Genomic DNA, 27,852 nt, shown 5'->3' with positions numbered 1-27,852 from the left:
GACACAATTTTGAAGTCATTGAGGGATCACATCTCCAGATATATGAAAAGGAAAAGATACTAAATAATAGAAAAAAAATAATAAGCATACCATTTAAAATGGCAATTAAAAGGGAATCAATCACTGCTAATCCATACATTTACTTTCTATCTCTATAAGAACTAAGTATTATTCATATTTGGTTGAAAGAATCTTTAATGACTATATGAGAAAGGAGTAGGCAGGCTTTGCACAAATGATTTTCTGCAATAGACCACATCATTGTACTTACATAATTGAATGAAAAGTAGAATGAATGTAAAAATCCCACTGTGTTTATTGTTTTTGATTATTTTTTTTAAGAAGCATTTGGGAAACTTCATAGTGTTTTTCATGATCTCAAACTGTTCTCTGAAGCAAAATCCCATCCTTTTTTATTTAGAATTTTATTTTACCCCAATTACATGTAAAAACAATTCCAACATCCATTTTTAAAACTTTGTGTTCCAAATTCTCTTCCTCCCTCCCTCCCCACTCCTCCCCCCCTCCACTTAAGAAGGCAGGCAATTCAATATAGGTTATACACATGTAGCCATGTAAAACATTTCCGTAATAGTCATATTGTGAAAGAAAACAGACCAAAAAAATCTCAAGAAAAATAAAGTAAAAAATATGCTTCAATCTGTACTTAGACACCATCAGTTCTTTCTTTGTGGATGTTAGCATCATAAGTCCTTCAAAGTTGTCTTGGATCATTATATTACTGAGAATAACCAAGTCACTCATGCTGATCATCTTACAATATTGCTGTTACTTTGTATATAGTATATTTCACTTTGCATCAGCTCATGTAAGTCTTTCCAGGTTTTTCTGAGAACATCCTGTTTATAATTTCTTATAGCACAATAATGTTCCATCATAACTACATACCACAATTTGTTCAGGCATTCTCCAATTGATCGGCATTCCCTCGATTTCCAATTCTTTGCCACTAGAAAAGGGCTGCCATAAATATTTTTTGTACGTATAGGTTCTTTAACTTTTTTGTTTTTATCTCTTTTTTGGATACCAACCTAGTAGTAGTATTGCTAGTTTAAAGAATATGCATGGTTTTATAGCCCTTTGTCCATAGTTCCAAAATGCTCTACAGAATGTTTGAATCAGTTTACAACTCCACCAAAGTACATTAAGTGTCTCATTTTCCCCACATGCCCTATAACATTTGCCATTTTCCTCTGCTGTCCTATTATCAAGTCTAATGGGTATGGAGTAGTATCCCAGGTTTTGACTTACATCTTTCTAATCAGTAGTGAGAGCATTTTTTTCATATGGCTATAGAAAGCTTTGATTATTTCATCTGAAAACAGTTCACATCTTTTGATCATTTATTAATTGGGAATGGATCTTATTTTAATAAATTTGACTCAGTTCTCTATATTTTTGAAAAATGAGGCCTTTATCAAACTTGTTTCAAAGTTTTTTCCCCACTTATTGCTAACTGTATTTCCCTCCATCCTGTTCCCTCACCATGCCATTTGCTCTATTCCCTATCTGTTTTCATCCTGTTTCTCCTCAAAAGTGTTTTGCTTCTGACTGCCTCTTCCCCCAGTCTGCTCTCTCTTCTATCACACCTCCCCCTTATGCCCTTCTCCTTCTACTTTCCTGCAGGGTGAGATAGAAAATCCCATCTTTTAAATACTAGTATTCTGGTAATATATGGTTGTGAATCATACAACAATATTATCTTCAATGAATCAAAATTGGACAATGGAAAAGTATATGGTGGTTGTGAGGAACATTACCAGAGAGTACTTATAGGTATGAGGTGACATAACAATATAATCCAGCAAATATATGATCAAAAATGTAGATGTAATGAGAGAACTGGTAAAAAACATAATGTTAAAAGTCTTAGAGAAATATCCATAATACTTTTGGTGGACCCACTTTCAAGGATATTATATTCTACATGTATGAAAGGAACCCTCACATCAATAAAATTATGGATCTACTAAAATAAATTAATTTTTCAATATAATCCTAAGAACCTCAAATGTAATTTTAAAAACACATTCCAAAGATTATGATTATACTTAGATTATCCATGATTTTGAATTGCCTGTACCTGTGCCACCCTATATTGGAGAAGTATGTTCATCAAATTCCTAGATTGATATTAAATTGAGGTAATACCACATAGATTCAAGTTAGGATCCAAAATCATCTCAAAGAGTTGAGAAAGTATATAGAAATCACCTGAACAGAGTTCAACAGAGACACAACACAGATACTGATAATGTATTGTTTGGGTATGTGTGCATATGGGGGAGGAGCAATGCATGAATAGGTGATAGAAAACAATTTATCCTTCTTAGTGAAGTGCTTGTATGTGCCATGTGCTAGGCAATGATCATTTCTATGGAATTTAGGGGAAAAAAAGGCACTGTTATTACCAAGTATTGTCTGCACTTTCTTTAAATAATTGATTTCCCTTCCCCCCTCCCCATGTCTGAAACTGCACTAAAGTCAATCCAATTCAATAAACATTTACTTTTTGCCTTCCACATTTGTAACATTATTTTACACTGTGGGAAAGAAAAGGATGAGTAAGACATGATTCCTTTCTGCAAGGAGGTTACAATTTCGTAGAAGAAATAAAATATGTATAAAAATAAGTATTACTTGAAGCAAAAGGTAATAAATGTCATTGCATAAAGACAAAGTACGATGAATAGGAATTACTTCTGTCTGTGTGAATCTAAGTAGAAATGATGGAGAAAGTAGCATTTTAGGTATAATATAGCTATATTTGCCGGCTTTGTTTTATATTATTCTTCAGAATTTGTTTGCCTCCTCAGCTGGGCAGCTAGGTGGTGCATAGATAGAGCACTGACCCCAAAGTCAGGAGGACCTGAGTTCAAATTTGTCTTCAGACTTTTGACACTACTAGCTGTGTGACCCTGGGCAAGTCACTTAACCCTGATCGCCTCAAACATCCTGGGCTATTTCTGGTCATCCTGATAGATATCTTGCCACTGGACCCAATTGGCTCTGGAGGAGAGAGTGAGGCTGGTGATTTTGCACAGCCCTGCCTCATTTAAACCACAAGTCATAACATCAAAGTCCTCAAGGAGAACAAAGGACAAAAACAACAACAGGAAGTCTCCTCAGCTTTCTTTGGTAATAGATATCAAATGATATCACGTTACCATCAGACTGTTGAGAAAGGGAGATAGCATGACTTGCCACCTCACTTGGGTGGTTGTGGTTGTTGTTCAATCAGGTCTGACTCTTTATCACCTTGTGGACCATAACATGCCAATACTGTCCTGGGGGTTTTCTTGGCAAAGATACTGGAGTGGTTTCCCATTTCCTTCTCCAGTGGATTAAGGCAAACAGAAGTTAAGTGCCTTACCAAAGGTCACATGACTAGTAAATGTCTGAGATAAGATTTGAATTGCAGTCTACCTGACATCCAGTGCTCTGTCTAGTGAGCCACCTTGCTACCTCCTTCACTTGTTTACAATCAGAAAAATAATGATCTCAATAGTTGGATTGTGTAGACAGTTTCCCAAACCCTTTGCCTCAAACCTGACTTATCCCTTAAAATGAAAGTGGGGAGAGGGACTTCTGCTGACCTTCAGAGCCTTAAGAGCTTGGAATGAAGAATGTAAGGTTTCCTGAAGACCAGGAATGGGGACTAGCAAGTGACCTGACTTGAATGGAAATAGATGATCATCATCTGTCTTTGCCTTTCTCTCCACATTTCCAGCTGAATCGAGGAGCTTCAATCTATGCAGAGTTTTTAACTTTTTTTGTATTATGGTAGTCTGCCAGTCTTTTGAAGTCTGATGAAAGCAGTGTACCCTTTTTTGGAATAATGTTTTTTAATGAATAAAATAAAATATATAGAATCACAAGGGAAACAAAATATATTGAAATATTTATCTATATTCCTGTATATCCATAGATATGTATGTATGTACATGTGTATACAAACATATATATGCAATGTGCATATGTTTAAATCTATATGTGTATATAGGTATAATTATATGTACACATATACAACTACATGTATATACACACATATACATAAACACATTTATATTTAAGTGGATTAAAAAGAAGATTCCTTAGCCTTCTCTGTACAGTATATTGGAAGGTAAAGAGAACAAAGCAAAGAATTATAACTTTCCTACAAAAATGGATCAGATATGTAGGTTTCAGGTATGGGCTTTTAATTATAGCCTATATACACAATGAAAATAAGAAGGTCAGAAACCCCTAGCAGCTGCTATACAGGAATTTGGGTAGGTAAGCAGGTCATGTGAAATGGATCTTTTCAATAAAGCACCTGAAATATTTACCTTTTCTTTTTTCTATGAAAACCTTTTATTAAAGCCCTCAATTTAACTAACGCTTAAATTTATTGAACTTTCCAGGGGGTATTTTAATGTCTTAAATGGAAAAATATGAATTGTAATCACAAAACCTTAAGCAGGGCAGGGGAAGGTATATAAAGTTAGGGTGACCTTCTCTGCACTCCTGAAGTCATGTAGTATACATAGATAATTGCCCTACTTATGTATAGGTAAGGTCTGCTCTGGCACAAACCAGAACCAAAACCAAAAAATCTCTTGCATTTTGATTGACCACATAGTTTCTTCTCTTTGCAACTGCACAAGGTATAGTGATATAAATTCATTCAAGATACTGCTATTGTGAGAAACTAGGTGGTACAGTGGATCAAGCACTAGCCTTGGATTCAGGAGTACCTGAGTTCAAATCTGACCTCAGACACTTGACACTTACTAGCTGTGTGACCCTGGGCAAGTCACTTAATCCTCATTACCCCACAAAAACAAAACAAAAAAGATACTTCTATGTACCAGTTTAGGTCACATTAGGTTCAGTCATCTTATACAAACATGTTTAGACAGATTTAACTGAAAAAGATTTGGTTTTGTTTTTTGTAGACTGTAAGTTCAATATGTCAATACTAGGGTATGGCAGCCCAAAGGCTAACCATCCATCCATCCATCCATCCATCCATCCATCTATCCATCCATCCATTCATTCATTTACTTATTCATTCATTCATATATTTATTTATTTATTCATTTATCTATCTGTTTGCTCATTTATTTAATTATTTTATTTTATTTGCGATATATAATTAAATTGTATACATATATCAAACATAGATATAATATACACATATATGACATATATAATGTATGTTTTCTACATTCTTACATTTAGAAATACCTAGACACATTCTAGTACATATAATATAGTATTTTAAAGCCTTCCTCTTTTTAAAAGAAATACAGGTAAATAACTTTTATAAATAATGTATACATATCAATTTATATAAATAATACATATGACAAATTTGTTTAAATATAATTACTATATAAATAAGACCTAAATAACTCATATATACAAAACGTATATTTATGTGTGTATATACATATACATATATATATATATATATACACACACATAAACATCCTATACTCTTCCCAGCACACCACTCCCCCAACCTTTCTTTTTTTTTGAGGTTAAACATTTTTATTTATATTTTTTTGTTCTAATCTTTATCCCTCCTTCCCTTCCTCCCCTTCCCCCTTCCTGAGGCAGCAAACAATCCAATATGGGCTATACATATATGATCATGCAAAACATCACCATATTTTTCACTTAATGAAAGAATGTGAAAAGTAGCATGTTTCTGTCTGTTCCATCAATATCAGTTCTTTCTTTGGAGGTGAATAGTATGTTAGGCTAATAATTTGATTTGAAGCATAGACTTTAGCAATAGTCCCACTGAACTCTGCTCTGATCAGACTTTACCGTGGACTGTTTTATTCTGATTGGGGCACTACATTTTCAGAAGGACATCAAGATGGCAAGTAGAAAGCTAATTGGCCTCCAGTCTGTGTCATATAAAACTCCATTAAATGAATTGGGCATATTTACCTTAAAAAGAAGAGGGGGGGCAGCTAGGTGGCGCAGTGGATAGAACACTGGCCCTGGAGTCTGGAGTACCTGAGTTCAAATCCGGCCTCAGACACTTAACACTTACTAGCTGTGTGACCCTGGGCAAGTCACTTAACCCCAATTACCTCACTAAAAAAAAAAAGAAAAAAAAGAAAAAGAATTTGAAATTGGGGGCAGCTAGGTGGCACAGTGGATAGAGCACCAGCCCTGGATTCAGGACTACCTGAGTTCAAATCCAGCCTCAGATACTTAACACTTACTAGCTGTGTGACCCTGGGCAAGTCACTTAACCCCAATTGCCTCACCAAAAAAAAAAAAAAAAAGAAGAGGGATGGGGGCGGCTAGGTGGTGCAGTGGATAGAGCACCAGCCCTGGATTCAGGAGGAGCTGAGTTCAAATTCAGCCTCAGACACTTAACCCTTACTAGCTGTGTGACCCTGGGCAAGTCACTTAACCCCAATTGCCCCATTAAAAAAAAAAGAAAAAGAGGGACAGGGAAGATAAGATTGCTTTCTTAAAGTATTTGAAGGGCTTTCAAGAAGTTGTGAAGAGGCAACTATAGACTTGATGGTGGTGGAGGGGGAGGGCTAGGGTTCTTTTTTGTTGTTGTTGTTTTTTGTTTTTTGCAGGACAATGAAGGTTAAGTGACTTGCCCAGGGTCACACAGCTAGTAAGTGTCAAGTGTCTGAGGCCAGATTTGAACTCAGGTATTCCTGAATCCAGGGCCGTGCTTTATACACTGCCGCCACCTAGCTGCCCCTTAGGGCTAGGGTTCTTAAAAATCAAAGTGGAAAGGGTTCCATCAGGAGGTCACATGTTCCATTTTAGTAGTGGTTTTCAAAGACTACTCTTTGGGTGTATGGTACTAGTGATGCCCTTTTGATTATGGGTAGTGCAGGACAGCTGCTGATGTCCCTGACAACTCATTCAAGAGAACTGAATTTCAATAAAGGAATGGAATCAAACTCCCAACTTGATATATTCATGAGTGGTCTGACAAAATCATATTTATATCAGCCCAGAATTGCCTAGTAACCTGCCTGGAACTGAAGAACTGAAGTTACTGTTTGTAGTCTTTGTAATGCTCCATTCTTTTAAAGTTTATTACCCGGCCCCCTTCTCCCTTCCCCCCCCCCTCCCCCCCCCCTCCCAGTCCTCTGCTTTTCAACCCACATGCAAGCCTTCCAAAAATCTGAGTTCTTGTCACTGAGCTGATGATCTTAACTCTCAGGATATCTATCCCTTAGATTTTTTTCATTCACCAGTAGTGACCTTCAGGATCAAGCTACTCTCCCTTCCCCCACTGCCTTAATCTCAGCAGTCAGTATGAAGAGTGGTTTTTCCTTCCAATTGTTCCCTCTGGGATGTGCCAAAGGGGTCAGAGGGAAGCATCTTCTTCATCATGTGATTTAGTTATTTTGTTCTCACTGGCAGTGATAAATCACAGTTTGAATGTGATATCACAAGTTTCAGACAAAGGTGATATTTTGAAGTAATAAGTGCACAATGTAACTTACAAGTATGGTAGAAATGAAACTTTTATTTTTTTCTGAATTATCCAGATTTTGTCACTAATGTTTGAGCTTTGTCAGGTTTTTTTCCCCTTCAATTTTTGCAATATAAAAAGAGACACAACCCCTTCACAAAGTCCTATTCTGATGCTTCATTCTAGAAAGGTGACCCTGATATCTTGAAAGATATGCCAGTGGAGCAGAAGCTGGCTGGAAATTCTTTAAATATAATCCCAGTGACAGACTGTTCCTTTATAAGGAGAACCAGCACAGCTAATATGGAAAGGCCCATTACCAGCAGTCTGGCCACTTGCTGATGAATTCTTTGGCCATGGCAAGCCATGGAACAAAGGAAAATATAAAATGGCCTTCTGTCTGGTTTGGCTTCTTTATAGTTCATCAATGAAAATTGAAGAGTGACAGAAAAAGGGGGCAGAGGTTGCTAAGAATTAGAGTTTTTAAACTATGAATATTAACTTTGCTTTTGTTATCTTCACTGTGACATCCTAAACCAGGTTCCTTTAGTAGACATATTAATAAAGGAACAAAATCATATTAATCTTGATAGTATTACTATGCAGTTGATTTGGATGGATGGAATATTTGTTCTTCTTGGAGAAACAACTAAGGACATTGGTGAAGTTGGTTTTAGGGTGCAACTTGAGGCAATAATTATATCATTTCCTGGATTTTTGTACGTCTTGTATTACAGTTCTCATGTTAATTAAAAAAAACCCCTATCCTCATAAAAATGTTTCTAGCTTGTACACTAACATCTGTTGTGGCCAAACAAGGAGGCAGAAAAATTCTATGACAACTTTACAAAAAATTGCAAATCACATGAATATACTCCTTGATCCCCAGTGACCTCAATATAAATGTAGGCATAGAGGAGGATGACATAAAATATATGTTGGAAATTATGCCTCTGGAGTAAGAAATGAGAAAGCCCTCCAGGTAGTAAAATATACAGAAGCTTGAAGCCTATGGAGCAAGAATCATGAGGTGCTAGACAAGTCGAATACCAAAGAACACAACAAAAAATACATTTGGTATTTCAACTCATTCATTACTGATGTGGAAGTTATTCCCAAATCTGTTATGTGTGTGTAGTCAGAGCACTGACTTGTTCAAGATGTGACTTGATACGAGACTAGAAGAAATAATAAACAATGGGAGCATTATATGGTATTCAGTTAAAACAACTCTTGCCTTATACATTTGAATAAATTGCTGATGTAAATAATGGAAAATGGTAGAAGAATAGACATTTACATAGATTAAACCATTTCCTAAAGAGGTTTAATGCATGTAAATACATTATTATATTGAAATGACCAAAAGAATGACCCTAGTGGGTAATTTCTTTACCAAATAGAAAGATATCAGTCCAAGGCAGTATCAGTTTAGAATATAAAATCTCATCAGAAAGATTACATAAAAGGACAGTAGAAGATCATGAGTAGCATCTCCATCTAAAACACAAGAAGCAATGGAAGGAAAAACAAGCTTTAAAAATGATTCATGAGAAACCCCAAAAAGCAGTTATCCTAAGGGCATTGAGGAATTCCACTTGATGGAGGACAACAAATAGGCCAAAAAAAAAATCAGAATAAATAGATTTGTAAAGCTATTTCCCCCGCAAATAACAAGCCTTTTCATTACCAAGGATGGTATAGTATAGCCACTATATTTGAATTATTAAGTCTCATTCATAGATATACTAAATGATGAAGTAGAAATAACACAAAAGAAAATGAATATGAGATGAGCAAATAGACCACAACAAATCTACAGAGATGGTCTGTATGGGAGGCGAAACAAATAATGTATTTAAAGGTTCAGAAGATACCTAATCTGGAGAGGGGGAGGAGGGAAGAATTTCTGACCTATATCGGAGCCAAAATGAAATTAAAAATACAAACATTAAAAGCAAAAATTATAAGGTGACCAGATGAATATCAGTAATTACCACAATTTCTGTAACTACCACAATATTAGTAACTACCTTATCTCTGTGAAAAAGTTATGGCAAGAAACTATATGCATTATCCAAAGCTACCTTGATGGAGTTATGAGAAGGGAAGAGCCAGTTTGCTGGACTGGACTGATTCAGAACCTGAGGGGTTTGCCCCTCTCAGAGAATTTCAATGAGAAATATCCCAATACCAAGAAACTGGTACCTGTTCTTCGATTTTTTTGTTTTAGAGGATTTCCTAGGGAATTGGAGAGGTTAGGGTCATACAGAAAATATTAGTTACAGAATTGACTTGAACCCAAGTCTTCCTGACTCTGAAGCCCACTGTCTATATATGATGCCATGATGCCTCTTTTTGTTAATTGCATATATTTAATTTAAAAGAACAAAATGCCATAAGTCTCCTAGAATCCCTAGCTTCCTTCAAGGTTTATCTCAAGTGTCATCTGCTAAACAAGGACGATTCTGATTCCCTGGTTATTATTCTACTTTGTTCAGGAGTTACCATCCATCTGCAAACTTTTAAGATGTATTTTATTAAAAGGGCCATTCACCAATTGATAAATGGTCAAAGGAAAATAAGGTATTTTTTAATTTTAATTTTTTTTTTGGTCGGGGCAACGAGGGTTAAGTGACTTGCCCAGGTTCACACAGCTAGTAAGTGTCAAGTGTCTGAGGCCGGATTTGAACTCAGGTACTCCTGAATCCAGGGCCGCTGCTTTATCCACTGCGCCACCTAGCTGCCCCATAAGGTATTTTTTAAAGGAAGATGTCAAAGCTATCAATAACCATATGGAAAAATGCCCCAAATCAATAATAATTACAAATTAGAGCAACTGTATGGTTCTGCCTCATACCTATATTTGGATTTGCAAAATTGATGAAAAGTGAAAATGACAAATGCTGGAGGGACTGTGGGAAACAGGCATATTAATGCACTGTTGGTGAAAGTATATGAATTGGTACAGCCATTCTGGAAAACAATTTAAAACTATGTCCCCAAAGTTAGTAAACTGCATTCCCTTTCACCAGTCACAACACTATTGGGTTTATACTCCAAAGATATCAAACAAAGAGGAAAGGTATCCTTATATACAAAAATATTTTAATAACTTTTTAGTAGTAAATAATGGGAAATAATGAGAGTGGTACCCATCAATTAGGAAAATGACTGAATAAATTATTGTATATTGTGAGAAAATTATTAATAATAGGGCTCTGGGGACTTCCAGGGGCCCCTGCTGAGAGAGCCTGGCCTGACCTTTCTTAAGGTCAGCCCAGAGTCAGGAAGTAACCTTACTCAAAACCACACCTACCTGTAAGCCTTGTTCCTGCCATAGGATCTGTTCTCTGGGCTCTGACCTCAGCACAACTGTGCCAAACCACCCTCAAATCCAGTGGACCAATAGATTTCAATGATGCTAGCCAATTAGCTTTGAACAATGTGTATGGGTGGGCTCTGCTCCTGCCTGCAGCAAGCTTACAAAGAGACTCCTTCTTTTTGGCTCAAGGAACTTGGTGAGAGCAGATGCAGCCCACTAGAGTTCCCCATTTTCTCTTTTCTTTCTCTTCTATTTCCTAGCTTGGCTTTCCTATCTGTTAGATCCATGTGCACTTTCTTTACTATATTTAATATACTTTAATAAATGCTTAATGCCCCTAAACTGGTGCAGTACCCTCTAATTTCTAAGTAACAAATATATGATAAACCCTAGCGAATTTTCCCTACACTTGGGGCAGTAATAGGGTGACAGCATATAGTTTTACTTACCACAGTATATAATGGAATATATTTTGCTTTTAAGATATTATGAAAGAGATGATTTGAGAGAAATCAGTCCAGGAAGGCTTGAATGAACTAATTTAATATCTGGATAAAAATTTATATAATGCCAACAAGATTGTAAAAATTAACCATGTTGAAAGATTTAAGAATTATGATCAATGCAAAAACCAGAGTTCCAGAGAATTGATGATAATATTTACCTCCTTATAGAGAGGTGCTAGACTCAAGCTACAACATGAGACATGTTTTTGGACACAACCAGTTTTAGAATTTGTTTTGCTTGACTATACACATTTGTTAAAAGAGCCTTTTCCCCCTCTCCCACTATGGGGAAGGGAAAGGGAAGAAAATAAAATAATTTACAATTCTAAAAATTTCAAAAAATAAATGAAGATATTTCTTAAAATATAATTACTTTATCCATCAAATAATATGCTATAAAGTACATTTAATAAAGCTTATATCCAGTAGAACACAGGTGAAAATGGGGGACCTGAATAGCAGTGTATTTATTTTTCCTAACAAATGAAAAGTCAAGACTCTGTATATTAATGTTTGTCATGTATTGGTTTTGTGTCTATTAGGCTGACTACTTTATATGATGAATCTGTTCCTATGGTAACAGCTCATGATTCGTGATCACCATAAAAGCAAAGGAAAATTACAGATGGAGGTGTGAGTTAGAACTGATGGAGAAACTGCTAATTTATGAATTAAGATTTTTAAAAGATATTTTTACTAACACATTTTAACATGTTGATAAATTATTGCTATTATTAAATAATTCTCTAAGTTATTTTATATAACCTTATTATTAGCCTAGAGTATGCCAGGAGCTTTGCAAATGCATTTATGCAAATCTCAAAGAGTTTTAAAGGTATATCTCTATGTATATACATACATACTTTATAAATATACATACATATATACATATATGTGTACACACAGTTGTGTATTGAGCAAAAAATAATTCATATTCTTTCTATTGTCCTGGATTTTGCTTGCCTGTCTCATCCACTCTCTCTACCAATAATCTGACCCATGATAGTGATGGTAAGGCTTCAAAGAAATGTTTTGAACTAGATTCTCAAAAAGATTAGGTAGGTCAGGGTAGAGAGAGAGAAAAAAAAATACAGTGAAAAGATGAAAGAAAAGTTGGTAGCTTGTGATATTGCAAAACATATTAGGAGGATATAAAGTTTATCCTCTTTATAGAACTATTGTTGATTGTTCTCTATAGAAACCAGAATGCCTATTTCCTTGACTAGTGGAGAACATGTTATCCTGGTTAAGAAAGCCAATGGAAAATGTATTCATGGTGCTTTAGTGTGTTAGGGATAGAACCCTTCCTACCTACAGGACAGCCCATACCTAAACTAGCCTACCTATGGAAGAATCTCCCCTCCTTGTAAAAATCTGCAGTTCTAAATATCCTGAAAACTCTCTTGTTGAAATATTTCACCTTCAATAATCTAAATGCATTCAATAATTTAAATATTTCATGTTAAACCTGAAGGGGCCTTTTCTCAGTCCATAGGCTTCTTGACCTCTACTCAGTTTTTGACACTGTGGACCACACCCTTCACCTAAGATATTTTCTCCTCACTGGGTTTTAAAAATACTGCTCTCTTCTTGTTTAATTTGCCTAATTCGTCCTTTTCATTAACCTTTGCTGGATCCCCAACCACTTATGTATGGGTATACACCAATATTGTCTTGGACCATCTCTTCTTTCTCTACTCTCCTTTCAGTGATTTTATCAATCCCCAAGGTTCAACTACTACCATGTAGATGACTCCCAAATTTACATATCTAGGCCCTAAATCAGGAGGACTTGAGTTCATATCCAGCCTCAAATACTTACTAGCTGTGAAACTCTGGGCAAGTAACTTCTACTTTGTCTCAGTTTCCTAAAATGGAAAACGGGGATAATACTAGTACCTACCTCACAAGGTTGTTCTGAGGAACAAAAGAGATATCTGTGAAGTGCTTAGCACAGTGCCTAGGATATAATAGATACTAGAAAAATGTTTGTTCTCCCTTCTCCCTCCACTAGTAATGTGATGATACAGGCATTTGAGGTTATCCAAATAAGGCTCTCTTAACTCTCCTTTGAATTACCTTTTGCTTCAAGGGAACTTCCTATGTTGAGGAGAATACCAATCAGAGAGCTGGGCTTTATGGAAAAAGCTACTTTATATCAATCTCATGTATACCACTCAAATATCTCAGTCCTTTTGAAAGGCTCTTGGGAGTCACTTTTTAATTTTCTTGCAGGTAGGCCTCATTTCCCAGGGCAGACTGTTAGTCTCTCTTGCCAGTTTCATTTTTTTAACACCCAGTTTCATTTTCTTAACAAATACATTTTTTCTACAAGAACTCCCAGTGCTTTCATGTGACTTCACATGGGAGCCTAGTGTTCCAAAGGGACTCTGAGTCACTTCCTAGGTCTGTGAGGAAGGAACAGATGCTATGCAAGTGTGTTTCTGGCACTTTTTGTTTTCCTACCTAAGTGATTTTAAAAACTACAACTACAATAGTCAAGTCAAGCCAACAAGCTTTAATTAATAAGCACATAGTAAGCACTGACAATGCAAAGAAATGCAGAAACAGGCCCTGCCTTCAAAGGGCTTGTATTCTAATAGAAGAGACACCATACAAATAACTATGTCCACACAAGATATATATAGAGTAATAGGAAGTCATCTCCGAGGGAAGCCAGTGTCATGGAGGAGGTGAGGAGACTGAGAAAGACCTTTTGAAGAAGTTAGGATTGGGGTTGAGGCTGGAAGGAATCCATGGAAGCTACAAGATGAAAAGAGAAAACATTCTAGGTATAGAAACAGTTGATGGAAATGGGTGAAGGATCTTGTACAAGGAGCAGCAAGAAAGTCGAGATCATTTCATCACAAGGATGTGGAAGTGGCTTCATACAAAGACTAGTAGTGTAGGAAGGTGCCAATTTGTAAAGGGCTTTAATAGTCCAAGTATTTGATTCTGGAGATAACAGGGAGTCCTTGGAGTTGATTGATTGGGAGGAACAGTGACATACTCAGATCCCTGCTTTAACAAGACTACAATAGAATAAATAACATGTTTCTTTGGAGAGGTTTGCAAATACGCTCAGAATTCATTTATGTTCTTCATGATGTTAGTGTTAATAGAATTAACTCCATTATCTACTTGACCCCACCCTCTCTCTTGCTCTACCATTACTGAAATGCTTAGAACTCATTACCTATGTGGTTTAATTTGGGCCAGGAGGTCAGGAAGCTTGGAACTCTTTCAAGATGGCTGAAAGATTGTCATTTTATTATTAGAAATAAGGCTTAAACAATTCCAGAGACCATGATGAGAAATGCTATCTACCTCCAGAGAGAAAACTGATGGAATTTGAAGTGCAGATTGAAGCATACTTTTTCCATTTTCTTTATGGGTTTTTTTTTTTTGCTTTTTATTTTATTTTTCTCAAAGTGGCTAATATGGAAACACATTTTACATAACTTCACATGAAAAATTGATATCATATTGTTTGTCTTCTTAATAGGTGAAGGAGGGCAAGAGGGAGCAAATTTGGAAACCAGAATTTTTGTTAAATGAATTTTAAAAATAAATAAGCAATTTTTTTTAAAAAAGAAATAAGGCCTACAATTTCTTTTTTTGTTGTTACAATTTCAACAAGGTGAAAGGTAACTGATAATTTTATTTCATATTAAGTCAAAAATTACTAATATCGTTGTTGTTCATTCTTTGCTCTCAAAGATGACCAATTATATCCTTTTTCTGAAAGCAATTTTCATAAGGAAAAGTGAACTGCCCATGTAAAAGCAAGGAAGAAGGAATAGATGCTACAGAGGTAGGGAAAAGGTATAGAAATGGTAGTCTGGAGCTACAAACTATCTATCTTCATGCCCTTTCTCCCCTGGAATTATGTAGAATTTTATTTATATTTGTAGGATACAAGCAAGTTAAATTAAAATCTATTACAAATGATGAACTCTGCAGGAGAAATGGATATAGTTGGATATAGAAATGGATATATGCAAATATATAGAAATTGATATATGCAATGGATATAGTTAGAAAAAATATGTGACTGGGAGTAGGGAGGAAAATGGTACAGTAACTTAGCAATATTGAGGTACAGCTAACTGATGAAAAGCGCATATGTTCCACTGGTAGTCACATAAAGAATACCAAGTCCTTCAGGGTTATACTGGATCATTGCCTTGCTGAAAATAACCAATGCTTCCCAGTAGATCATCCCCCACTATTGCTGTTATTTTGTATACAGTACATTTTACTCTGCTTCAGTTCATGTAGGTCTTTCCAGGTTTTTCTGATAGTATCCTGTTCATCATAACCTGTATATAGTACCTTAAGCTTGACAGAGAATTTTCTTCATAAAAGCCCAGCAAAGTAGGTAACATACATTTTGCCATTATAATCAATCATCATAACTATTTCCCTCCATCCCACTCCCTTCCCATAACATTTACTCTATCTTCTTTTTACCTATTCCTCCTCAAAAGTGTTGTACTTCTGACTATCCTCTCCCTTGCTCTGCACTCCCTTTTTTCACCCTTCCTTGCTTATACTCTTCCCCTCCTACTTTCCTCCATGGTTAAATAGATTACTCCTCCCAATTGGGTATGAAATCTATTCCCTCCATGAGCCCACTCCAATGTGATCAGGGTCCCTGAGCTAATTCTGTGTTCTAAATTTTTCTTCCTCCCTCCCTCCTCAACCCTCCCTATGAGATCAAGCAATTCAATATGTCATACTGGTGCAGTAATGCAGAACATCTTTAACTTCCCTGAAAGTGTTTTGCTTTTTACTGCTCTCTCCCCAAATCTGCCCTTTCCTCCTTCCCTTCTCCTCCCCCCTTTTCTCCTTCCCCTCCCTCAGGGCAAAAATCTGATAGTATCTGAAAACAGATGGAAACACATTTTAATTTTCTTTTCTTTTCCTCTTTGACAATTCCTTAATCTGAAGTTTTGGTTTTTTGGACTGTTTTCTCTCACAGCTATCTAATATGGGAATTTTTCCATGACAACTCATGTATAGCTTATTTTGAATTGCTTGAGTTCTTGTGGGTGGGGGGTAGGAATGGAGGGGGGAAGAGAAATTGGAACACAAAAGTTTTTTTAAAAATTGATGTTAAAATTTTGATTTTACATATATTTTGGAAAATAAAATTCTATTCAAAACAAACAAACAAACAAGAATACCAAGAAACCCTGCCCTGAGCATGACTGAGTGGATCCCTTGTATATTTATGTGAGGACACAGTTAAGAGTCACACAAGATGGATAGACTTGGATCAATTGTGAGCTCTTTCACTGGAGGGAACACTCATATAAATGAGATTACAGATTCATTGAAGGGGAAGCATTATATTTATTTGTTGTATTGCCCAATTAAAGTATAAGCCTTTTTTTAGGACAGGGACTGTTCTTTGTTTTGTCTTTTATAGCACAATGCCTTGCACATAGTAGGGCAATACTTAATAAGTATTTGTTGAATTGAATTAATTTGAGACTTTATATCACATTTTTTCTTGGGGCCAGTCCTACATTCATGTCCCCAAAGCAAAATCATTTTAAATTCTTTTATTAGTGGATATTGGCATTTCTCCTAAATGTTGATTAATGGCTTATGAGTGCCAGCAAATAGTTAACTCCATTTGTCTTCTTTATAGACAATATTTAACTTTTGGATTCTAGAAATAACTATCAGTTGAGTAGAGAAAAAACTTAAAATGTTGAGAAGAAATTCTGGGAATAAATTCCTGGCATTGTCAATGACAAGATTTCTGCAAAGTAAAACAAGCATTCTCACATCTCAAGGGGTAATTGCATACCATTATTTGATTCAATATACACTCACATATACATCCTCACATACCAAGGAAATATGGGAATATCTCCAGTTGGCTATAGATTCTAAGCTATTTAAATGTAAGAACTGTGGATTCATGGCTTATTTAAACTATTTCCCTTTTGTAGTATATAAAGCAGTCCTCTCCACACTGTAGGTGGTTCAAAATTATTTGTGAAATTTAAGTGGTTGAATTGAATGAGATAGAACAATATTAGTGGTCAATCACTGCCTTGGCCAAAAAGATCAAAATGCAGGACATGGCTGTCTGCTGGTGTTTAGGTAATGGTCTATCAGTATTTTGCCCTTTCTCAACCTTTCTAGGGTTTTATTTTTTACCATAATCTGGGAACTGGGGAGTTTGATTTGATTCACAGAAATACCATACCAGACTAAAGCATTTTGAACACTGTGAAAGCTTAAAGAAGGAATATGCTTGGCTAGAAGCAGTGCTCAGAATCAATAGCAGGGTAGAAACCACCCTAACAAGCAGCAGAACTGGAAACCTGTAGAGCTTGAAGCCACAGAGGAAGCAGTGCCAGCCATGAAATATTCAGCACTGGATTCCATAACTGGAGCTATTGTGCACCAAGTGTGTTGCAATGGATACTGTATCATTGCAGCACCGCTTTGGGTTTGAGACCCAGAAAACTGATTTCTCTCCCCACCCCATCCCTTCCCTTTTCTACCACCTCTCCCTAGTGTAGGTACATGCACCTGTTTTCCAAAACTCTCTCTCTCCCTCTCTCTGCCTCCCTCTCCCTTCTTCTCCCTTCCTCTCCTTCTCCCTCTCCCTCTCTCTGGTTACTTTGTCTTTTAAGTATGATAAACATGTTTAGGCACTGCATTGCTAATCTGTATGTATTCTTCCTAAAATGAAGTGGAGAGCAGCCATAAAGGAGCACTTAGAATGAGAGATTTACAACTTCAGTCAATATTTGTTGACAGATCAGTTGTCTGTCTGTCTGGGGCTTATAGCTGAAATGAGAGGCATCCATTCACTTTTACTTCTCAGGGCATAACAGGGAACCCATTTTAGACTGACTTTCTCTCTGTCTCTGTCTTTCTCTTATCCCTTTCCTTCCTTCTCTGTCCTCCTCCATGGCTCCCTCCTTCCCTCTTCAACCCTTTCCTCACCTTCCCAGCAGTCAACATTCTGACTGGGGGCGGGGGATATGAAAAGGTTGGTTAATATTGGAGTTAAGGCCTTTGCCACTTTCCATTGTTTTTCATTTGTCTACTTTGAAAATGATGTGGCTCCAGAAGAGAGGATCCAAGAGAATATCTAGAAAGAAAGCCCCACCCAAGGAGAGAGGTCTAAAGGAATGACTGGGATGAATAGCCCAGCACACAGAGATAAACTGGAGGAATAAGAGTGGGTGAAATCACTGACAACCCTTCTCAAAGACACTGCAAAGAATCACAACAGCAAATCACTTTTACGCTAAAAACACAAATAATTCAGAAACTTTTAAAAAAGCTTCATTGTGGTGGGTTTTGTCTTTTCGGGATTTTTTTTGGTGGGGCAATGAGGGCTAAGTGACTTGCCCAGGTTCACACAGCTAGTAAGTGTCAAATGTTTGAGGCTGGATTTGAACTCACGTATTCCTGAATCCAGGGCCAGTGCTTTACCCATTGTAACACCTAGCTGCCCCCAGTGGTGTTTTTTTAAAGGTAAGGTGTGGGGTGGGAAAAGGGTTTTTCATCAATCCAACAACCCAAAATTCATGAGTACTTCCAGTGTTTCTGGCCTGAATCATTGCTTTAAGCATGGTCTATCTACTGGCTGGTTATATAGGTGTGGTATGAGAATAGTAACCTATTAGTTTGCAAGGGTGGTAGGGGCACTGCCATCCTGTAAACACATAATACAACATGTGTAGAGTCAGAGGAATGGAGTGTTAGGATATTAATCAATACAAAGAAACCTTGATTTTTTTTCTTTCTTCACACTGAAAATGCCTAATGGAATTATTCATGGGCAGATTTTGTAATTCCTCTGGGGTCTTTCAGAAGTTGAGAAAACATCAGATCTTGCTCCTATTTCATAATGTGTGTTGAAAAAATGAATTACTCTAACAGTAGTTGAGCTATTTTGCCAACTAAAATATGATAGAAACTGCCAAATACAAATATTTCCAGTATAGCTTTGATTCACAAGGTGAGGAAAAACAGGCACCAATCAAATTGAATTTAGAAGATTGTTGATACAGCACCTTCTGTTTCTCATTATTGGATCTAGTACCCTTGAGGGATGGTTTAGGGAGAAGAGGTTATATAGTCTGCCTTGGTCAATTAGACTGAAAAGCTTTTGGAAACTAAAGATTTTCTAATCATTAAGATTGTCTAATCATTATGCTATCATCTCTCCCCTTTTCCCAAGAGTCTGGTAGAATGTTTTCTTCCTTTGGGAATGCAAAAAATTCTTGTAGATCATCCATGTTGTCTGTTAGAGAGGATAGAAAGGTTTAAAAAATAGTTGAAACAAATAAGGATCATAGATCTATGAGTAAAAGGGACTTCATAAATCACCTACATTGTCATTTTACAGTTGAGGAAATAGAAACTCAGAAAAGGCAAATGATTTGCTCATAGATACCTATTAAAAATATCAGGGGTGTTATTAGGATCCCAGTCTTCCTAACTACAGTACTTAGCACAATGCCTGGATATAGTAGACACTTAATAAATTCGTATTGACTAATGACTGACCCAACAATGAACCATACTGTCATTGGATCTTAGAGCTAGAAATTACCTGGGAGATCAGCTCTAAAATCCAAATCAGTGAGTGTTCTTTCCACAGTGCTACACTATTCTCTAAAGTATCCTAACAAATGATAATGCGAGGGCAAGATTAACTTAACATATTGAACTTATTTGCTTTTTTAAAAAAAAACTCTACTGTAAATCTCTAAAAGGAAACCCATTGATGTTTTTCTGGGAAGTGCAAAACTCCAAAAGGTAGACTGTGGCTATGAGGAGCCAGATTAGGTTAATCAGTGATTATTTGAAAGGAATTACACCTCTATGTATAATAGCTGTCAATATCTCTCTTGTATTTAAATATTATTAGTCCATTTGCTCTGTTTGCAAAGGAGACTCAATTGTAACCTCAGAGGATTCAGTGCTATGTTTACTGACAGCAGCAATAGTATGGCTAAGGAATTCATTTTATAAGGCTATTGCTAGCTTCCCAGTGGGAAGAAAAAAGCAGTGTGTAGTATTCTCTGTTCCGAGGAAGAAAAGTCACTGGTGTTCTGTAAAACAGCAGGATAACATTGTTAGAACTACTGAACTTGGTAATGTTTTCAGACATCGTTTAAAGTTGAGTACTTCTAAAGTGTTAACACAATTAAGAGGATCACTAGTTAGTTTATTAAGTTAAGTTTCTTCATCTAAGCTCTTACCCTATTGTTTATGATCAATTATTGCATTATTTTCTCCCCATTGAGTTTAGTTACCTGTTCAACTAGCTGTAAAAGAAAACAAAAACAAAATAACCTTCCATCTTTTCATAAGCCCTTACAAAATATTGTTCCAAAATAAATTTTGGAGGAAGTAGAATTCCATTTATTTATTTATTTCAGCCATATCTTTGCGGCAAACAAATTACTCTATAAGAATAGGAAAGATAGTATTTTGAGTAATTATTTGGACTAGCCAAGTTAAAGATGCCTAAGGGTAACTGGTACTGGCAACCTCATTTAACTAGAAACCTCCTGGGCAATATCTCCAAGCAAAAAGCCAATGTACTCAATTAGTAAAAAATTAATAATTAAACAAAACAGACATGGAGTTTTGTTTTGATTTGGGTTGTTATGTTGTCCAATAACTCGTTTGCCTCATTTTTTTCCACTTTAAACCTAGAAAAACCTAGTCTGGTGGGGCTAAATAAATACTGGTTAAATGTATGAATGATAGGGATCTGTTAGCATAGCTTTGAATGGATTCTGCCAGTTGTCAGTAAGAGAGATAAAAAAATAAAACACATGCACAAGCTTCTGCAAAGTCTTAAATAAACTTGACTATTAGTTATCGAGTGCTGCAGGTTACACATTCTGCATTCCAGATCTAGTTTCCTTATTGGACAAAAAACAAGCAGCAAACATGGTTTAAGGAAACCCAGTGTGTCATTCATAGTATCATAGATTTATGGCTGGAAGAGAACTCTGAGGACATTTAAGCCACCAACTGCATTTTACAAAGGTAGACCCAGAATCAGAAAAGTCAAAACTCCTTTGCCCAAGGTCATTCATCTAATTGGCTCCACTGAGATATGAACCTAGGTCATTTGACTCCTGTGTCAGCATTCTTGTCACAATATGATATAGGTATAGGTACCTTGTATTCCCTTCCCATTACCCTATTGTAAGAAAAAGGGAAAGAAAAGCAACAATTGAAATTATGTGGTCTTTGCACTCACTTAACTTGGAGGCATATTTAAGCCTTGAATAAGTTGGATCATTATGATTCCTTGGTGCATATCCATATCTCCTATGGAGTAGACAAAACAAAATAAAGATTTTCTGGGATACCTTGGTATCTAAATTTTTTGGTGTTTCACCTCTTATGGCTCATATATTTCCCTGAAAATCTCCTGAGGCAGCTGTGATTTGTTTTTGTTTCTTCTCTTTCTTCCTTCCTTTCTTCCTTCCTTCCTTCCTTCCTTTCTTTCTTTCTTTCTTTCTTTCTTTCTTTCTTTCTTTCTTTCTTTCTTTCTTTCTTTCTTTCTTTCTTTCTTTCTTTCTTTCTTTCTTTTTTTCTTTCTGCCTGCCTGCCTGTCTGTCTTTCTTTCTTTCTTTCTTTCTTTCTTTCTTTCTTTCTTTCTTTCTTTCTTTCTTTCTTTCTTTCTTTCTTTCTGTCTCTCTCTCTCTCTCTCTCTCTCTCTCTCTCTCTCTCTCTCTCTCTCTCTCCTCTTCCTTCCTTCCATCCTTTTTTGGAGAGGAAGGTCAGTTCATAGAGAAAGATGGATAGAAACCTATAGGAAAGTGGCAGAAGTGTGGAATTTGGGGGAAGTTAAACTCCTTTCCTAAAAGTTCACAGTTTGTAAACAATAGTCACCACACAATGGGTATCTTGTGTGGTGAGAAGGAAGAAACATGTTTCTAATTTAAGGAATTATATAGGCACCTGTAAAGAATCATGCAATTTCTAACTGTCCTTGTCTCCTTTCTCCAAGAAATTTCTGCACTTACTGATCAAAAGCAAAGAGTTTTGACCACAGTAAATTTTTTTTAATTTTGGGAAAATTAAGCATTTTATGTTCAGAAGACAAAAAAGCTCTTGATATAAAAGTAAAATTTAGCAGAGGTACTATATTAAGTCGAATTGTAATATAATATTTTATCAATAGCATCAAAGGAAAGTAACCAAACCCAAAAGAATAAATTTTTAGCATATTACATGAAATTATGATCATCATACCATTTTACTTGGAAAATTCCTGCTGGAAAGAAATGGAAAATACCCAAATTCATGAATTATTTAAAAAGGAATATACTCTGTTTTTTTTAGTTTAAGTTTAAATTTTATTCTTTTTATTATTTTGAATTTAGACTTTGGTTGTTTTATAGAACTTTTCCATTTTGTATCTAGGCAAAAAAATCAAGCTTTCTAGCTACCACAAATACTGTAATTTGTGTGTGTGTGTTTTTTCTGCCCCAAGGGTTCTTTTATTGCTATTTTGGGGGTTATTGTATCAGGAGCCCTGTGAGCTTAATGTCTTTCCTCCGCCATCTTGGCACCCCTCCACCATCTTGGCTCACAAATACTGTAATTTTTAAAGTGATTACTATAGAAAGAAAAAAAAATTCTCTGTCCCATGAATTGTACATTCATTCACTCAACATCTATTTACCAAATCCCTATTATGTGCCAGGCAGGAGTAAAACAGTCTCTGTCTTCAAACATCTCACATTCTATTGGGGGAACAATAAATATATTGAGGAATAATTATATAGGGAGAGACTGGACCTATGATTTCACTGATTTAGGAAACTAAGATGAAGAACTTCCTTTACTGAGGCAGATCAGGACCTTCTCTGCTATGAATGGTCTTAGATGGGTGCCTGAAATACTGAGTAGAGGTTCAGTGAATTTCCCAGGGCCATTCAGCGAACATGTATCAGAGACAGAACTCAAGAGCTGGTGTTTCTGACTCAAAGTTCATTTTTCTATCCACTATGCCATGACTACTTCAGCATGCATACATGTATATGCACACATACATATATACTTATGTGTGTACATACACACATACAATATATGCATGTTACACAAGAAGTGACTGGCCCTTAATCTGAATTTTGAAGGAAGAAAGAGATTCTAAGATGTAGTGAGAAGCATTTTGTGTAAGGCAAAGTATACTATAAGTAGCTCTCAGTTATGCAGCAACTTAATATCTAGATCATGTTTATCTAGCACTTTTGATTCTGAAACTTCACTTTGTTGCCTTTGACCTCTAGGAACACTTGTATTTCTAATTAGCAATTCAATTTTATAGGAAGAAAAGGCTAAGACAAGAGATGAAACTCAAATTAGTCTGTTAACAACTCTTTTTTTTTTTTTTTTTTGGTGGGGCATTGAGAGTTAAGGGCCTTGTCCAGGGTGACACAGCTAGTAAGTGTCAAGTGTCTTCCGTCGAATTTGAACTCAGGTCCTCCTGAATCCGGGCTGGTACTTTATACACTGTGCCACCTAGCTGCTCCCAACAACTCTTATTCAACCTTGCCTAGAACCATAAGATAGAGGCGTATCTTTGAAATTATGAGGTCCAAGCCCCTAATTTTACTGTTGAGGAAAGAGACACACGAAAAAGTAACTTATTATCATACTACCAATAACCAACAAAACAAAAACTAGACCCCAGCATTACCATTGTAGTGCTTTTTCCAGTAAGATAATCATAAGAAATGATACAAATGAAAGAGAAATGAAATAAATAAATGAGGTTTTTATATTATCTGGTGTTTTCATTTCATTTCTCCAAAATGTCTGTGTCCCCAGTTAACAAGCTCTTTATAATATCTACACATGAGTGAATTTAACTCTTTTTTCAAATCATTTTTTAAAAATTCAAACAACTTATTTGACATACTTTGCCACTGAAGTGGCTGATCAAAAACTGAGCATAAAAAGTGAAGTTGGGATGTGAGTGTGTATGTGAGATTGTGGAGACAGCCATCAGATAATTTACTTACAAAATCTGTAGAATATGGCACACTGATGCTTTTTGTACTGGAAAGTTCAAATAAGATTTCTCCTCACTTTGACTTTATAAACATTTTATAAATAACCCATACTCAAAGTTATTTATATGATGCCAAAACCAGGGATTTGAATGTTGAATTTTTTCAATATACTAGTTGTTTTATTTACATTAAGCTAAACAACTGATTTTCTTTAACTCAAATTGCCCAGTTTATTAACAGTAGGTAGACTGCATTTGTGTAGAAGAAATCTTTCTTCAGTATATGTTACTGAACTGTCTTTTCATTGCTTAGCATGAGACATAACACAAATACAGCATTTTTTTCAAAATTCTCTGCTCAGGAGCAAAGCAAGTCTGACCATGTGATGATCTGCCTATTAATAACAGATATTATTGTTTGTAACCAAAACAACATATATGTCAATATTTAAATATTGCTTAAAGTTTCTTATTTTGGTGTAGGGACCCTCCAATAACAATAAAAATAATGAATAGTTTAATGGATACAGTATTTTCTAGAATCATATTAAAACAAATTAATAAATATTTTTATCATATACATCCTCAACAAAAAGAAAAGCATTTTAATAAGCTTAAAGAAGATGTAAATGAAGAAAAATGAATTCTACCTTCATGTTTACAATGTAGAAATCTGACAAGCAGTTACTCAACTCTCTATGTTTATTTTTGCTTTAATTAAGTATTATATTTGTCATAAAGATTTTTTTCAAGTTCAAACATGGCAATTTGCATATTTGCAGCTTTCACTGGTTTGTCCCTGGAAAAGCAACAGGCTTTTTCTGTTTTGCAAGAAGCAACAGTTAGGCAATCTAGCCATGGAAAAGTCCTATGCCTGCTTCTGGCTACAGGCAGCAGTGAAAGTAAAAAACAGTGTTTTAAGTCCAATTTTTAACACCTCCAGGAAAACCAAAGGAGGACTGACCTTTTTGAAATAAAGAGAACATGCTGTTCTAATAAAACAATCTTCTCTTTAGTCATCAGCTTTCTGCTGAATGCACAGGTTTTGGAAACAACTGAAAACATTGGCCATAGCCATCACGCTCCTGTTTAAATCTAAACCAGGACCATTCTGTGGTGATACTTTGTCCACCTGCCCTCACTCGGGAACCATTCAAGGCTACCAAGCCTCTCAGACCTAAAAAGCTCTGGAAGCCCTTTTCAAATAATAGCTACATTTAGTCTCTAGTTTAGAGCCTGGGGGGAAGGGGGAAGGGAATGGGGATTAAAAGAAAAAAAAAGAAAAAGAAGAAGCAACTTCACAATAATCTTATCCAAAATCTCCACAAGCAGAGAAATAGCTCAATCCACTGGTGTATTCCCTATAGCCTATGACTAGAGGTTGGAGGAGAATTAAGGGGAGTTGTAGGTAGACCTCTGTCCAAGGTTCTTAAAATGCAGGGGAACTCCACAACAGGCTGCAGATGGCGCCCTTCCTTATGGAAAGGGGAATGGAAACAGAGGTAAAGTTACACTTAGACTCCGCCCAAACACAATCCAACCGGGCAACTATCCGCAGCCCTTATCTAAATAGTACAGAACACCTTTAATCTGGAAAACCGCAGCAGACCATCTCTAAAATACAAAGCAAGGTGGGGGATGGGCGGTAGGAGGGGGATCTTATGTTCAAAAGAAAACATAGGAAACCACTGAAATGCCGTGAAGAAGACCAAGAGCGTGTCAGTTTCGGATCTGCATATTATTCTTGCCGATTTTAAAATTCACAAAGTGTACTCACCATGTTGACTTCAGAAACCATATCTATGCTGGCGACATCTATCCTCATCCCCACATCAACAGGAGGGCCTGAAAGGGGATAATGAGTTAATGTTACGGAGTTAATCTTGTCCCATATGTATGTGTTTGTCTGAAGAGGGGAAGGAAAGAAAAGCTGTGGGGGGAAGGGGATGGAAGGTTTGGTTGTATTCTAGTAGGTTACATTTTAACATTTTTAAGGCTTCCACCCTTGCTCCCCTTCTGTGTAGAAAATAGCTCTGTGTACACGTGTGCGGCATTAAGCGTGCAGATTGTGTGTGTGTGTGTGTGTGTGTGTGTGTGTGTGTGTGTGTGTGTGTGTATTTCAGTGTATTGGGTGGTTGTATTCATTTACCTGAGCTTGTGGGTACCGGGATATACGGGTATGTTTCTGTGTGTATCCATAGAGCATGCTAGATAGTGCATACTCATGAAAATGATTTGCATTTTAACTGACGTTTACCTTTGGCAAAACAGGAGAAATACAGTTGTGTTACAGGTTGAAAAAATATGAAGAATTACCTCCAAAGTCTGGCCTCAAGCGAATGTCATATCCTTTAAGCAATCTATCCACTGTCTCTTTCACGTATGACATGTTGCTGGGCTCATTAGCGCTGAAGGGAAGAAGTACGGATTTTATTTAGAATCAACACTGAAACTGCAATCTGACAGAAAGATAGATCGGCACACTTAACCCCACATCACAAGATTTAAAAATCCAGACAGGCATTTATTCTTTTTTCAAACACCAGAAACGCACACACATACATATGTACACACACACACACACACACACACACACACACACACACACACCCAACAACAAGCAGCTCACCTTTGTGCACAACAGACCATAGCTATCATCATAGGGAAAGACAGAATCCCCAGGCACTCCCGATTTTGAACTGTCCACATTCCTAACTCTGATTAAAGAATTCTCTTTTCTGTGAAGATTCAAGGAATGCAACTTAGTCCAAGGCACAGCAATAATTCCGGAAAGGACTTGCGCATGCGCCCCGAGGTTGCTCACTCTCAAGACACCTTGTGCCTTGCAAACAATATTCCTTTCGAAACAGTCAACAGCTTTCAGACCTTTCGAAGTTCTTGGTGTGTGTGTGTGTGTGTGTGTGCTCCGCTTCCTTTAGGTGATTGGAAAGTCCTGCTGTTCTTATAAACAAGGTCATATATGTACATTCATAACTAGTTTGGTGCACAGATGACTGTGAAATTTTTTCCGGTTTCTTGCCCCACTGATTCACTCAGCTCACCGCCTGGATCAGAGTGAGCCAGTGATTGGCATCTGTCGTAGGCAGCTGCTGAGGTCCTGAGAGTTGGAGCTTGCCCGTTGGGGGGTGTGCCAGTGACCAGTCCGGACTATTCCAAGCATGATCTTATCCTCCCTGGTCATTTCCCTGGGGAGGTGTCCTAGGAAGCCTTACTTGTCCCCAACCCAGCTCTGAGGGGGAGGGAGCAAAACCAGCGTCAGCAACAGGGCTAGCTCATGCTTTCCCCAACATCCCTGCTAACCTACCCCTCTCCTCTCAGACCCACAAGCTTTCTGACTGGAATAAAAATAAAGAAATTACACACACACGTTTATACGTGTGTGTCTATATGATTTTTAAAGCCTGGGATGGGGATGGGGGTAGGGGAAGCAGCAGAGGTAGTTGAAACTGTGTGGACCAACGGATTAAGGCGGCTCCTTAAAGACACAGGGGAGTCTGGA

At 36.7% G+C, this 27,852-nt stretch overlaps 1 protein-coding gene across 2 annotated transcripts in view; it reads right to left on the bottom strand.

Moving 5' to 3' along the window:
- Positions 1 to 27,534, bottom strand: part of GABRB1 (gamma-aminobutyric acid type A receptor subunit beta1) — a 433,528-nt gene extending 405,994 nt beyond the window's left edge. For both annotated transcript variants that reach the window (XM_043970567.1, XM_043970569.1), the window contains exons 1-3: positions 26,962 to 27,534; positions 26,649 to 26,740; positions 26,110 to 26,177 (exon numbers count right to left, since the gene is read on the bottom strand). In XM_043970567.1, the coding sequence (XP_043826502.1) occupies positions 26,110 to 26,177; positions 26,649 to 26,740; positions 26,962 to 27,041 (240 nt within the window). In that variant the 5' untranslated portion in view covers positions 27,042 to 27,534. The remainder of the gene's footprint in view (positions 1 to 26,109; positions 26,178 to 26,648; positions 26,741 to 26,961) is intronic.
- Between the last annotated feature and the right edge of the window lie 318 nt (positions 27,535 to 27,852).

The sequence above is a fragment of the Dromiciops gliroides genome, chromosome 6, assembly GCF_019393635.1.
Source record: "Dromiciops gliroides isolate mDroGli1 chromosome 6, mDroGli1.pri, whole genome shotgun sequence".
Lineage (NCBI taxonomy): Eukaryota > Metazoa > Chordata > Mammalia > Microbiotheria > Microbiotheriidae > Dromiciops > Dromiciops gliroides.
This window is presented reverse-complemented; position numbering and strand designations above follow the sequence as displayed.